Source organism: Heterocephalus glaber, unplaced genomic scaffold, assembly GCF_053883595.1.
Source record: "Heterocephalus glaber isolate CG9 unplaced genomic scaffold, H.glaber_assembly_v1.0 deba00001760, whole genome shotgun sequence".
Taxonomy (NCBI): Eukaryota; Metazoa; Chordata; class Mammalia; order Rodentia; family Bathyergidae; genus Heterocephalus; species Heterocephalus glaber.
The window spans coordinates 4,333,384-4,346,957 of NW_028258457.1; the positions used below are offsets into that span (position 1 = coordinate 4,333,384).

Here is a 13,574-nt window from a genome sequence, read left to right on the forward strand (position 1 = left end):
CCTGGTTTGGGGGGCAGGACAGGGGCGCGGCCCTGGATCCGAGCGGAAGCCATTGGTTGGTGCGCGGCGAGGGGCGTGGCGCGGGGGGCCACCGTTGGTTGGCCGGTAGCAGGTGGGGGTTGGCCATGGCCCTACTACTGTGCTTGGGGTTGACTGTCGCGCTGGCCCGCGGTTGCCTTCATTGCCATAATAACTTCTCGGAGAAGTTCTCCTTCTACCGCCACAACGTGAACCTCAAGTCTTGGTGGGTGGGTGACATCCCTGTCTCGGGGGCTCTGCTCACCGACTGGAGCAAGGACACGATGAAGAAGCTACACTTAGCCATCCCGGCGGAGATCAGTGAGCGTGGAGCCCAAAGTGGGGAAGCTCCACGGTCATATGGGACCCCCCTGGGCCTAGCAGGGTGGCTCACCTGCCTCCTCCTCCCGCTCACAGCCCGTGAGGATCTGAACCAGGTGGCTGAAACTGTGTATCGGAAGATGGATCAGCTGTACCAGGGGAAGATGTACTTCCCTGGTAAGGCGCGGGCAGCTGAGGCAGGGAGGGACCTCTTAACCTGCCCACCCACGCTGCCGGAGCTTGAACTTCCTCCTCTGCCTCTGACACCAGGATATTTCCCCAATGAGCTGCGAGTCATCTTCCGCGAGCAGGTGCATCTCATCCAGAATGCCATCATCAAAAGTGAGCTGAGGAGGGGACAGGACCAGAGCCAGGAGAGGGTGTCAGGGACCCCCAGGGCAGGGCCCTGCTGGGGACCGGGACTCAGAGCTGGCAGCTGCCCTCAGGCAGAGGGGGAAGGGAACAGCACCCCAGAAGCACCTGCCAAACTAATCCCCTGGAAGGCCTAGGGGTGTTGCAATCCCCCTCCTTCACTCTGGGGGCCACCTCAGGGACCCTCTTCCCTCGGATTCTGAAATCCAGGTGTGCCCATGCCCTGTGTGGCTGAGGGACAGGCCCTGAGCCTCTGGGCAAAGCCAGAGGTGGGTTTGGTTCTGGTAAGAAGTGGCATCCTTAGCTGAGCATGGTGGACGCCTGTCATCCCAAGTCTGGGAAGGTGAAGCAGGAGGATCACCAGTTCGAGCCCAGCCTGGGAAAATTAGTGACTCAGCAATGCCTTGACTCAAAATAAAACCTGTATTTTGAGGATATAGCTCAGTGTGAAGGCCCTGGGTTCAATCTCCAGTATTGCAAAAACAATCAACAAAAAAATGCTTGTCCCATGCCCCCACAGGACAAATTGACTGTCAGCGTCACTGTGGTGAGTGATACCTGGTCCGGGCTGAGGGGCAGAGTGAGCAGTGCAGGTCTGTCCCAGAGGCCCAGGGGAGCCCGCTGATGCCTCTCCTGTGTTGCAGGCATCTTCCAGTACAAGACCATCTCCTGCCACAACTGCTCTGACTCGCACTTCGTCTGCTTTGGCTACAACTGCGAGTAGGGCTGGCACCCTACCTTCACAGCAGGCTCTGGGCTCAGTGCTGGGTAGGGTGGGGCCTGGGGCAGTGGGCGTGGCCACCTCTAATACCCCTGTCCTCACAGGTCCTCGGTAGAGTGGGAGAGCGCTGTGCGGGGCCTTCTCATTTACATGTGAGTTGGGGTCTTTGGGCAGGCATATGGTGGGGAAACCGATTGAGGCCTCTTGGCCCCGACTCCAAACTTGCTGTCACTGCAGATCTAATTGCCACAAGTAAGTCCCCCACCCTCCAATCCAACACAAGTTTTGTCAGAGGCACTGTGTGTGTATGAGTACCTCAGGGGTACGTGGGGTTGGAGGGGCTCCTGGGGCCTGCAGAGGTGCAGCAGGGAGGCAGGACCTCATCCTGTCCCAGCCGGTACAGGAGGCAGCCCCAGGTCCCTTCTCTTCAGGGGCTCAGCTGAGCTGGAAGGGACAGAGCATCTGGCTAACGTGTCCCCAGAGTCTAGTCTACCCTAGCTGGGTGCAGTGGCAAATGCCTGTCATCCCAGCACTCTGGGAAGCTGAGCCAGGTAGCCTGCAAATTCAAGCCCAGCCTGAGCAACTTAGGAATTTAGTGAGACCCTGTCTTTAAAAAAAAGGGGGGGGGGGCTGGAGATGTAGCTCAGCATGAAGACCCTGGGTTCCAGTACTGGACAAAAAAAAAAGAGTCTAGTTTATCCTGAGTCAGTGGCACAGCTGTGGCCAACGCCCCAGAGGAGGAACCTAAGAACCAGGCGCACAGCCTGGGCCCCAGAGCTGGGGGTCTGACCTGAACCCCGTGTATCTTTCAGACAGGACACCAGCACGAGGTAAGGCCCAGCCTTCGGAAGAGGGGAGTGGGGGAAAGGGTGGTGCGGGGTCCTCTGGGTCAGTGAGGACAGATGGACAGGGGTGTTGGGCAGGGTGGGCACTGTGGCCAGGGCTCTCTGTGCACCTGGGACTGCCAGCCACCTGTTCTGCCACCTCACCCATGTAACACCGTGTGGTCATCTCATGAACAAACCTCGCCTCCTTCCTCCTGCATCTCCTCGCCTGGGACACCCAGAACCACCCCAGCCTTGTGAGTGACCCAGAGAGGGAGGTGATGTAGAAGCAGGTGGCCCCAGCTTGGAGTGCACAAAACCAGAGATCCCAACACACCTGCCACTTTGCTGCAGACCTCATCATGTCCTGTCACACACAGACCCAGTCACCTGGGTGATGGGGAAGGACAGTGGGGCACTCCACGTGGTGCTTTCTTGGGGGACACAGCTGTGCACAGGACCATACATCCCAGCTGAGAGGAGGCCCAGGGCTCCTGGGCAGAGATCAGCCAGGGAGGGAAGGTGAGGAAGGCCTGAGGGTCCTGTGTCCCCCATAGCCTATCACCAAGCATCTTGTGTCTGGAGCCACAGCGCCTGGTCAACCTGACCTTGGAGGACACCTTGAAGTGTCTGACAGGAGCTGCTGCTGTGGAGACTGGGACTCAGCTGGCCTGAACTGGCCTGTCGCTCTGGCTTGGGTCCCCATCAGCTCCCAGAGGGCCCAGGCTGGGCTGGGGTGGGGGCAGGGGGCGGGTTTGTGTATAGCGTCAGCCCCCGGGCAGGGCCACCATGCCATTTATGACAATTAAAGTGCCTGACATTTCTCACAGAGGGACAGTTCTTGTGCCATCAGGAGAAACAGTTCACGGGGCTTAAGAGCAGGTGGTGGGACTTGGAGGAGGCCTGAAGGTCCCTGTCTGAGCACAGGGGTGGATCCAAGCCCCAGGTCCACAGATTGGGGAATGGAGAGCCTGGGCTGATGGGTGGGAGGTGCATGTGAGGGACCAGGGGTCCCCAACATTTCACCCTGGCCCACGTTGGCAAACTTGGGCAGGCTCATGGGAACTGGGTTTTTCCTCTTTTTGGGGTACTGGGGATGGAACCAGGGCCTTGTGGATGCTAGGCAAGGGCTCACCACGGAGCCACACCCGCAGACCTTTTCTTAGCCTTACTAAATCGCCCAGGCTGGTCTTGAACTTGATCCTCCTGCCTCCACCTCCCAGATGGCTAGGATGACAGGTGTGTACTACTGCAAACAGCAAGGAATTCTTTTTGATGACACAGAATGAGGCTGTAGTTGGGTGAAGCCAGGTCAGCTTTCAATGTGGTGTTCAGGTCACGTAAGCTGGAGCGAGGCTAAAGGAGCAGGAAGCTCAGGCCTTGCGCATCCTTTCTGGGCAGCACCAACACTGAGCAGCTGCGGCCCGGATCCAGGTGGGGTGGCAGAGAGTGTGTGAACAAGTGCCCGGCTCAGGGCTCAGTCCTCTTTCCTTCTCTCTGACCTGGGCTGGGTGGTTTCCTTGCTGACTTTAGCTGCCCATCCTAGGGGACTGTTGGGCCCGTGAGGGTTTTGAGATTCCACCTAGTGCTTTTCTGCCTGCATTCCCGGGAGGCATGGGCATTATGTGGACCAGCACACAGCAGGCTCCTGAGGTCTGCCCTGCCTGCCACACGGACTAGGAAGTCAGAGCCCCACTCGGGCTGGGCACCCACACATGGATGCCAGGAACCACTGGAAGCCAGCCCTGCCCTCAGTGGCCATCAGCTAAGCAGGACTGCTCATCACATCGCGTCCGTGCCTCTACTGACCAATGCTGACCTCTGAGGGTCCTTGGCAGCGTGGGGGTCAGGGCAACAGAGGCCCCTGGGTGGTGTTTGCAGCCAGCATGGTTTCCCAGAAGAGGCGTGGCATGCGACAGGCAGCCAGAGTCCAGCAGTCCCTTGATTCCCCGGGCCTGTCTTCTGCTGACCAAGCCGACTTTGTTCCACTGTTCCTGGTCTACTTGGAATCAGTGAGGCCAGTTGCTCTTCCATGCCCTTTTGCAGCCTCTGATCCCACTCCTCACAGCCCAGAGCCGAGGGTTCCCCAGGAAAGGCAGAGCAGGCAACAGCACCCTGTTCGTGGGTCAGAAGTCTGGACAGTGTGAAGGGGACCTGTCACCTCTCAAGGGGCCATGAGCCATAGTCTTAGCACCTTGCGACCCCGAGCTCGGTGCTGACAGGCAGGAGACGTGACATGCTAATGTTTGTTTTGCAACTTTATTGGATCATCTTGACACAAAAATCATTACAGCAGCGTGATATGTCTCTCTTCTTTATACGGGAATGTCGATAGCAAATAGTTATGTAACACATCATACAATTTCAGAGTTCTAGAATCACGGCACGGGATTCTGTAATAGATTATTCTACATGCTAAAGTGACAACTGTCATCAAAAGGAACAGGTAGGACGCCATGGGTAGCGTCATCTCTGAGGAAGGTCTGGAGTGACCAGCAAGGGCCCTCACCCCGCCAGCGGCTGCTGTGCCGGAGGTGGTGTTTTGGGGTCTAGCCAGAGGACACGGGCAGCTGTGTCCTCCCGTAGCGCTCCCAGTCCCACCTGGACGCCACACAGGGACAAGCCTTATGGTGCATCTGGTGACAAGCTTGGGGCAGGGAACCGTACAGTGTCGCCACCACACACCCAGCGGCCCGCATACTTCTGTGGAATGAGAGAAAGAACCACGGTCCCCGCCCTCCCTATCAGCAACTCTGTGCATGGCCAAGCCTGTGTCTGGGGTCCCCGTCCTGGCCGCCAGCTCCCAAGCATGTAGACAGCAGCTAGTGCCCACAGGATCCTTTCCACCACGGGCCCAGGGGACAGCAGCTCAGTGACAGTTGCCTGTCACCTTCCCGCAGATGCCACCGGTCAGGACGGTTGGGGCAAAAGCAGCCAGCAGGGGTTCCACGAGCCCTGCCCTGTCTGCCGAGCACCCTGGTGCCCACCAGGTCCCAGCCCGGGGGTTCTACTACTCCCTGGTGGCCCCCATGGCAGAGCTGGGGGAGCCTTGTTGAGGAGGGGCCAGCTGGGGCCTCTGGAAAGACCGCGGACAACCAAAAAGATACATCAAAGCAACACAGACCTTGGGTGTCTGCACAGTGGACGACGGTGGATTAAATTAATGCTGTGGCATGGGACAGCACGCATGACAGAGGAGAGGCCAGGAGTGTCCTTCCGCGTGTCTGTGCATCTGTCCATGGAGGCGTCCTCTGTGGGGGTCGGTGGCTCTCAGCACTGGGCCAGTGTCGCCTTCATCTCCTCCAGCAGGTTGCTCAGCAGGGTGGAGTCGCTGCACTTCCCGTCCACGGACACCGAGTGCTCGCCCTGGTGGGGAAATGGGACCTGGCTGCCTTGCCTCCCGCCTGCAGTCCCTGCCGTCCCTGACCCTCTATGCTTTTCGCCTGGTATTGGGAGTGAAGGCAGGGCCTCCGCCTTGAGCTGCCTCCCTGGCCCATTCTGTTCTTCATCTGGAGATGCTTTCTGGAGTATTATTGCTCCAGTGATCCTGAGGTGAGAAAGGCGACAGGAGAAAGCACACTGCCTCTCTCTCCCCCACAGAGCAGACACAGAGACCACCTGCAGTCCTGAGGAGCCATCAGGAGGACCCGGGGGCCCTTAGGCCTTGTGCCTTCCACCTTGGCCATGGGGCAGGGGTTGGGTCCTCACCTTCTTCACCAGCAGGCAGACATGGTGGCCCTGGATGGAGCGGCTGTACATGGAGGCGCAGGAGTCCACTCGCTCCACCACTGCAAGGGAACCAGCGCTGAGCCTGAGCAGGGTCCCCAGAAACCAGGCCATAGGCCAAGGTCGAGAATGGAGAGGCAGCCTGGGCCCGGGTGGGGTCTGTGAGGCAAGGCAGGGTGGCTGAGCCCGGTCGTCAATGCTATGCTCAGAATCAGTGGCATTACATCCCTTACCAGAAAAGTGGTGGTGAAAACAGATCTTTGCCAGAAGGTTCTGGAAGGACATACTGATGCCATCAACTTTGATTGAGCTCATGCTCAGGTCCCCAGACTCCAGCAGCTTGGCAAAGGCATCACTGTGGAAAGGACAAAGGAATGAAGGGACCCAGACACAAATACCCCCCAGGAGGAGTGCCTGGGGCCCTGGAGGTCTCTGAGGGTCTTGTGAAATGTTAGGGGCTAAACTGCATCCTCACAAAAATCCCTACACTGGGGGCCGGGGATTCAGCTCAATGGTTTCACTGCCTGCTGCGTAAGCGCAAGGACCTGAGTTCGATCTCCAGTACCAGAAAAAAAAAAAAAAAATCCCTACACTGAAGCCGTCACCCCAGGGCCTCAGAATGTAACTGTATTTGGACTCAGGGCCTCTAAAGAGGTCACTGAGGAGCCAGGTACTTGTCACATGCCTGTTATCACAGGCTGAAGCAGGAGGACTGTACGTGTTTGGGCCCAACAAGGGCATCTTGAGTGACTTAGCAAGACCCTATCTCAAAATAGAAAAATAACATGGGCTAGTAATGCAGTTCAGTGCAAAGGCCTTAGGTTCAATATCTTGTATTGCAAAAAAAAAAAAAGAAAGTCATTGAGGCAAAAGGTCGTTAGAGTGGGCAGCTGCTGAGTCAGGACACACATGTACAAAGGCGGAGCTGAGGGAGGGCACAGGGAAGAGTTGCCATCGGCAAGCCAAGGAGGGCGGCCTGGCCGGCTGTGAGGTCTCGTATGCACCTGTAGCAGGGTGTAGTGACCAGGTAGGAGCTGCAGCTGAAGTGCAGCCTGAAGTCCAGCTTCTCATGTGTGGCCCCATCAGCGTCCTGTGGGGTAGGAGAGGCGGCTGAGTGTGGAATCCTGGGGAGGCGCTCGCTGCCCCTGGGGATACCCAGCACCCACTGGGTGGCGTGAAAGGGAGATAGAGAGGGTGGGGCTGTGGGCTCCCAGCAGTGTGTACCTTGGCGATGAAGGACAGGGTGCCCTTGAGCTTCTGAGCCATGATGATGCTCTGGATAGTGAACACGAACTGCGCTTCATTGGAGACGCCTCATGTGGATGAGAAAGGGGTCCTGAGCTGCGGTGGGGCTCAGCTGGGCCATCAAGGTCTGAGCCCAGTGCTGGCTCTCGACTTTCCCATGGCTGGGTGGGAAGCTGGGCTCAGGCCCCAGGCAGTGGCAGGGAAACGGGCAGGAACATGGGCCACTGGTGTCCCCAAATTGGCCTGGACCTAGTCCTGACCCTGTCTGATCAGTGAAACTGTCCCAGGACAAGGGCCCACGGCCTCCGCCTGCCCTGGGGTCCTCACTGCCACCCGCTGAGGTCACCAGACCTGAGAGCAGCAATGAGACCTGAGTTTGTGGCTTCGAAGTCACCTCACGAACGAGGGGACAAGGGAGGAAGGGAAAGGAACCTACACTCACCTGGGGGCAGCTGGAAAGGCACAGGGACACCATCGTGCACGGAGGAGCCTTCTGGCCGGGCCATCTTGGCATTGAGTGAGTCCAGCACGTTGAGCTCCATGTTTTTGAGGAAGCTGCTGCTCTGGTTCTCCAGGATGACGGACACGGTGACCTGGCTATCCTTCTGCAGGCTGGCCTGGATGTCATATGTCTGTGCCACACAAGGCATGGGTTCAGTGGGGTGGGCACAAACCCTGGGGATCAGCTGGGTTGGGAGCTCATCGCCAGAGACTGCAGCACTGACAGCTGCTTTGCTGTGACGCAGAGCCACTGTGATCGCACTGTGGGAGAGGGACGGGGCCTCCGCTGACACACAGCCAGGAACATGGCTGGAGTCTGGGTGGTGCTGGGATGACAGCACCCTGGGATGATGTCTTGGAGCCTTGGGGGCCTGTGGAGTGGCCTTCAGATCCTCAAGGTCCTTCTGCAGAGAGCGGACGCCACTCACCATTTTGATGTAGGAATTCTCAGCAAGAAGGCAGTAGCTGGACATGGGCTGTGGAAGGAGAAGTTGCGTCAGCTATGGTGACAAGGACCCAGGCCCAGGAGCTACAGGGAGCTCAGGTGTGAGATGTGGAGGCCTCTGCAGGCCCCAGGTCCCCGCAGGCTAGGGGGGACAGCTGTGAGTTCAGGCAGGTGCCTGACCTGGGGAGGGGCTGGGGTAACTCACCGGGGCTGGCTCCTCCTCAGCTGCGCCGTTCTCTACTGGTCCTGCTGCCTCTTCCTCAGGCTCTGGCTGCTTCTTCTTAACCTTCTTCTTGTCTTTGGTCCTCTCCTCCTTCTCCTTCTTGTGCTTCTTCTTCTTATGCCTGGAGGATTTCTGCATAGGGGGAGTCTGGGCTCATGTCCCAAACCTCTCCCCAGTGAGCAGCACCCAGTGTTCGCTCTCTGCCCTCCCATCATGTGGCAGGGCCACAGGGACTGATGATACCAAAGCAAGGGGTGCAGAGGGATGCAGCACAAGATGTCCTTGTCCCCCTCACTGTCTCCCCCAGGCCAGACCAGGACAGACCTGGCTGAGAAGAGGACCTGGGAATGCAGTTCAGTGGTGGGAGCTGGTGCTGCTCAGAAGAGGGGCCTGGCAGGAACAGCACAGCACCCTCCCACTGGCCTCAGCTACACTCCAGGGGGAAGAAAACGGTCGGTGAGGGGGCGAGGGCACAGAAGTGCCTGGCAGCCGATAGAGGGACAGCTCTAGGGCTCCTGGATGGATGATGGGCACAGTGAGGTCCATCCAGGCACTGGGACAGCACTCAGACAGGAAAGGGATAAGGCTGTGACACTTGCCATGGTGTGGACGGACCTTGAAAGTGCTCAGTGATAGATGCCAGACATGGACACAGAGCATGGGCTCTGTGGACAGGAAATGGCCAGGACAGGTGACTCCAGAGACAGGAAGTGGACTTGTGGGTGCCAGGACTGGGAGGGGACAGGTGACCGCTCATAGGGATGGGTGGGGCTTCCTTGGGAGTTAATTGTGTATTATGGAATTAGAATTAGGTAGAGATGATGATTTTATAACAGTGTCAATATACTAAATGCTACTCTCCACACATATTATTAGTATAACAAATTCCTTCAAGCAGAGCCATATTATTAACCCTTTTTTTTTTCTTTTTTTGTTTTGTTTCCTTTTTTTTTTTTTTTTGGTACTGGGGATTGAACTCAGGACCTTGTGCTTTCGAGGCAGGCAATGGAACCACCAAGCTAAATCCCTGGCCCTGTTTTTGTTTTTTAAGACAGGGTCCTGCTAAGTTGCCCAGGCTGGACTTAAACTTTTGTCTCTTCTTCCTCACCAAACTATACACTTTATTTATTTTTTATTTTGTTGTTTTGAAACAGGTTCTCACTATGTAGTTCAGGGTTTCCTTGAGCTCACTATGTAGCCCAGGTTGGCCTCAAACTTGTGATCCTCCTGCTTCAGCCTCCTAAGTACCAGGATTACAGGCATGTACCACCATGCCTAGGCCATGAAACCATGCATTTTTGGGGGGGGGGGGTACCAGGGACCAAACTTGGGACCTTGCACTTGTGAGGCAGGCAGCGGAACCACTGAGCTAAATCCCTGGCCCCAAACCATACATTTTTTTGTTTGTTTGTTTTTTGGTACCAGGGATCAAACTCTGGTCCTTGCACTTGCAAGGCAAGCAACGGAACCACTGAGCTAAATCCCCGGCCCCACCATACATTTTTTAAAAGGTTGGAATCTGCTGGATGTGATACGACATGGCTATAATCTCAGCATTTGGGAGGGTGAGGCATAAGTTCAAGGCTAATCTGGACCACATAGGGAGATACTATCTCAAAAAGCAAGCAACTCAACAAACCCCAATACATATACAAATCTGTTACTGAAATAACCAAAACCAAAAACAGTGGCACAAAGGCCCCCGGTGAAGAGGTCTGGCTGCACCACCCTTCTGCCCTTCTGCACTGGGTGTGAGCGGCTGCCGTGTCCCACCCTCATGGTGGGGCCCAGCCCATGTGGCCACACAAGCAGGGCCACCTCCATGTGCCTGGCCCTGCCCACCCACAGCCCACTGGCCCCTCGCCTGCCTTGGCTCCTCACCCTCTCTGGGTCCTGCTCTGCTTCATCATTCTCGTCCTCTGCCTCCTCTCTCCTGAGTCCCTCACAGGTGTTGTCAGGGGCGGTGACTGCATTCACAGCAAGCTCTTCCTGCAGGGAGCCGAGAGGGTCGGGGGCTCACGGCTCGAAGGGAGAAAGGGGACCTTGAACACCACCCCGCAGGCCTGGAGGAGCTGGGGACACCCTCCATGGGACAGGGAGCTTGTGGACAGAGGCTCTGGCTGGCTGCCCTTCCTGCCTCAGTGGGTCTTAACCAACTGCTGGGTCCCACGGGAGTACTAGGAAGCCAGCAGAGAGGAGGGGGTGCAGGCCTGGCGAGGATACCCCACAGTGCCGGCCTCTGGGCCTGCACCCAGGACCAACAGAGTAATGCCTGCCCAGCACCTGCCCCTGCATCCGGTGTCCAGGTGAGATGTCGGCCAGCTCTTACCGTGGACGGGATGGGGGCAGGGGCAGTGGCTGGTGGTGGGGTGGTGGACAGCCAGAAATCCAAGTCCTCAGCCTGAAACCATAGGAAGACAAGGGTTTCAGCAGGGGGACAACCCTGACGGGGGAAGTGATGGGAACGGCAGGGCTCTTCCCTTCTCGTTCCTGGCTATCCACCGAGCCCAGGACTGGCTACTCTGCGGCATAGGCCATGAATAGCCCTGGCCACTGCGTTAACAGACCGCCCGTGGATCCCTACCACGATGGATGCGAGAGCCCACACATCGGCCCACGAGGATGGCAGAGGACTGGCCAGAAGGGCTGACATGTGGACAGTGTGGTGGGGAGTTAGGCTATTCCACAAAGCCACACGGCCATGCTGTGGCTCCTTAAAACCCCAGTTCTTTCAGATAAAAGCTGTAGGTGAGCACTTAGTCAAACGCCCTGGGGACCTCATGGGGTGGCACCACAGGACCTGAAGGCTGAACTCCTGCCTGGGCCTTGGGCACATGCCCTTCTGGAGCCTTATGGGCATCAGCTGGGGACCCAACTCATTGTGGCTGTGCCCCGTTAATGACCTGGGTGTGCCACGCCACCCAGGACCCCAGGCAATGGCAGGGAAGGACCGGGCCCAGCCTGGCACTGTATACCTTCTTCTCCTTCTCTTCTTTCTTCTCTTTCTCTCTCTCTTTCTCTTTGTGCTTCTTTTCTTTCTTCTTAGGTTTCTTGCTCTTCTTTTCTACCACAGGGACATCCTCTTTCTCGGGGGATTTTGGGGTCTCAGCATTTCTGTGTTTCTGGATGGGCAGCTTCTCACTGTCCGCCAAGGGTCTTGGGACAGGAAGGGGCCGGGTCACCAGGCGGATATGAGTTCCTAGGACACCAGGTGTGCCCAGGAAGGCCCCAGCCACAGGACTGGAGGCTCTACTACCTCCCCTAGCACCCCACGCCTGGCCAAGTTGATCTTGGCTCCTATAGGGGCCTTGCACCTGCTCTGTCACTCCAGGCCTGGGGACTCCTCTGGCACCTCAGGAATGAAGACCTCAGAGCCCTCATCGGCATCTCAGCACAGAGATGCCCACCCCGCCACCCTGCCATGGCTGAACACAGGCCATCTGTGGCCACCTCAGGGCACCAGCACACCCGCCTTCCCCTTACTTGTCCAGGTCAATGTCCAGAGCCCTGTATGGGTCGTTGGGGTCTTTGTCATCCTCATCACTGGGCAGAGCATTCTGAGAAGACAGGGAGGAAGCAGCGTCCAGTTAGCATCCCCTTACCAGTCCTCGTCCCAGGCACAGCTGCCTGGCGTAGTCAGCTCCATGTCCCCGAGGGCGGGCAGTGTGCAGCTCTGGCTGGAGGACGTTCCCCACGTGACCTGCATGAGCACTACCAGCCCTCAGGAATGTGCACTCTGGAGGGGGGGTGTGTGGGGGAGGGGGACACAGGACAGGGTTGGTTTGGTAGCCTCTCCTTGGCCCCATCCAGCCGAGGAGGAAAAGCCAGTGTCCCAGGGGCTGGCCGCTCTGGACAGGGATGTGACATGAGGGTGACATGCCTGTACCCAGGTGGGGACTGACCTCGGGCATCTCCTCGGTGACAATGTCCACCTGCTGGGCAGGGGCAATGTCCTCATCGCTCTCGGTGGGCAGTGAGCTGTGGCGCCGGTGCTTGCCCTTCTTGTCCTTCTCCTTCTCCTTCTTCTTCCTGCGCTTCTTCTTGTCCTTCTCCAGTCGCTGCCGGTGCCTGCGCTCCTCCTCCAGCTTCACGTACTGGTCAGACATGGGCATGCCTGCAGGGATGCGTGACCGGTCAGCACACCCAGACAGAAGCCACCTCTATGGATGGGGACAGGGACAGGCAAGGAGCCCCTGCAACCCACAGGACTCTGGAATCACCAGGAGCCAGCAGGCACTTGCCTGGGACCTTCAAGGGGACGGAGAGGTCAATCTGCACCACGGGGATGTGCTCCACACCCGGCGCGTCCTGGTACCGCTGCGAAAGCAAGGCCGCAGTCACTGGTGCCTGGGGTCACGGGCACGAGAGGAGCAGCCTTGGGGACATGGCAGGCACGTCCCTGGGAAGGAGGGTCCTGCCAGAGCCCCAGAACATGGCTCATCTTTCTCTACGCCTTTCCTTAAGGACAGGGAAACTGTCACTGGGTGAAACACCAGTGTGCCACAGAGTGAGAGGAAAGCTCCCGTCAGCTTTCCCATCTACACCCTGCTTTTCTTTTCCAGTTGGGAAAGCGACGCAGGCCTGAGCCAGTCAGCCTGACCTGGGGTGAGGAGTGAGGACCACACTCAGGCAAGAGCTAGGAAGGTCCAGAGGCTCTTCATGGTCCCACACGGTCACTGTGACTCCTATCCCACTCCGGGACCTGAGAGCTGGAGGCACCAGGAACATGAGGGGCCTAGGGTGCCTGCGCTGGGGCACAGACTGCGCGAGGTGGCACCTCCTCGGGGCAGCTGGGTGGAGCCAGTTGGTGCTGTGTGCTCTGTCAGGACCAGGCAGGTGGCCAGGGCTGGCTGGGGTGGCTGCCCGGTGCTGTCCCAGACGCAGAGGGGGCAACTCACCTTCTGTGGGGAGGGGGAGCTCTTGATGTAGAAGGGGTTGTTGGCCTGCTCCTGTTTCCGGGCCTCTCTTCGCTGTGGGGACAAGAGCTGGGTGAACCCCTGACAACTCCCCATGCCCGGGGTGGGGGTGGGGCCTGGGACTCCTCTCACTCTGAGGCTTTGCTCCACACAGAACCCAGGGCTCCTGGGGAAGAGCAGGTGCTGAGAGAAGCGTTAGCGCTCTAGCAGGTGGGATGACCACTTCCATTCAAGCAGTGTCCGATACGGCAAGGGCCCTGCC

The 13,574-nt window shown here is 58.1% G+C and overlaps 2 protein-coding genes across 16 annotated transcripts in view; one reads left to right on the top strand and one right to left on the bottom strand.

Moving 5' to 3' along the window:
• Window positions 1–69: 69 nt before the first annotated feature.
• Window positions 70–6,602, top strand: Izumo4 (IZUMO family member 4). 6 transcript variants are annotated; one of them, XM_004865896.4, is made up of 9 exons: window positions 70–339; window positions 436–516; window positions 610–681; window positions 1,232–1,258; window positions 1,356–1,431; window positions 1,537–1,584; window positions 2,245–2,262; window positions 2,356–2,513; window positions 2,814–6,602. In XM_004865896.4, exons 1-9 carry the CDS (start codon window positions 126–128, stop codon window positions 2,861–2,863), a joined length of 744 nt encoding a protein of 247 aa, XP_004865953.1. In that variant the 5' UTR covers window positions 70–125; the 3' UTR covers window positions 2,864–6,602. The 6 variants fall into 6 exon arrangements, with proteins under 6 accessions (XP_004865953.1, XP_021100713.1, XP_021100714.1 ...); XM_021245054.2 differs by having other exon boundaries at window positions 71–339; window positions 2,499–2,513; XM_021245055.2 differs by lacking the exon at window positions 2,356–2,513 and having other exon boundaries at window positions 71–339.
• The window catches only part of Ap3d1 (adaptor related protein complex 3 subunit delta 1), a 40,221-nt gene continuing 31,148 nt past the window's right edge, over window positions 4,502–13,574 (bottom strand). For 3 of the 10 annotated variants that reach the window (XM_087201569.1, XM_087201566.1, XM_087201571.1), the window contains 15 exons: window positions 13,295–13,366; window positions 12,638–12,713; window positions 12,299–12,510; window positions 11,880–11,953; window positions 11,372–11,552; window positions 10,726–10,797; window positions 10,278–10,385; window positions 8,379–8,528; window positions 8,157–8,204; window positions 7,670–7,859; window positions 7,207–7,295; window positions 6,987–7,072; window positions 6,216–6,337; window positions 5,965–6,141; window positions 4,502–5,622 (listed from right to left, as the gene is read on the bottom strand). In XM_087201569.1, the coding sequence (XP_087057695.1) occupies window positions 5,417–5,622; window positions 5,965–6,141; window positions 6,216–6,337; window positions 6,987–7,072; window positions 7,207–7,295; window positions 7,670–7,859; window positions 8,157–8,204; window positions 8,379–8,528; window positions 10,278–10,385; window positions 10,726–10,797; window positions 11,372–11,552; window positions 11,880–11,953; window positions 12,299–12,510; window positions 12,638–12,713; window positions 13,295–13,366 (1,863 nt within the window). In that variant the 3' untranslated portion in view covers window positions 4,502–5,416. Of the gene's footprint in view, window positions 5,623–5,964; window positions 6,142–6,215; window positions 6,338–6,986; window positions 7,073–7,206; window positions 7,296–7,669; window positions 7,860–8,156; window positions 8,205–8,378; window positions 8,529–10,277; window positions 10,386–10,725; window positions 10,798–11,371; window positions 11,553–11,879; window positions 11,954–12,298; window positions 12,511–12,637; window positions 12,744–13,294; window positions 13,367–13,574 lie in introns of all 10 variants that reach the window. The other 7 variants (XM_087201565.1, XM_087201568.1, XM_004865890.3 and 4 more) reach the window with 6 other exon arrangements.

What these genes read in the sequence shown, in the direction of transcription:
- Izumo4 (XM_004865896.4), top strand. Translation starts at nt 126, where the DNA reads ATGGCCCTACTACTGTGCTTGGGGTTGACTGTCGCGCTGGCCCGCGGT. An exon ending in TGACTGTCAGCGTCACTGTG is followed by an intron (nt 1,259 to 1,355) that starts GTGAGTGATACC and finishes CCTGTGTTGCAG; the next exon opens with GCATCTTCCAGTACAAGACC. An exon ending in CCCAGAACCACCCCAGCCTT is followed by an intron (nt 2,514 to 2,813) that starts GTGAGTGACCCA and finishes TGTCCCCCATAG; the next exon opens with CCTATCACCAAGCATCTTGT.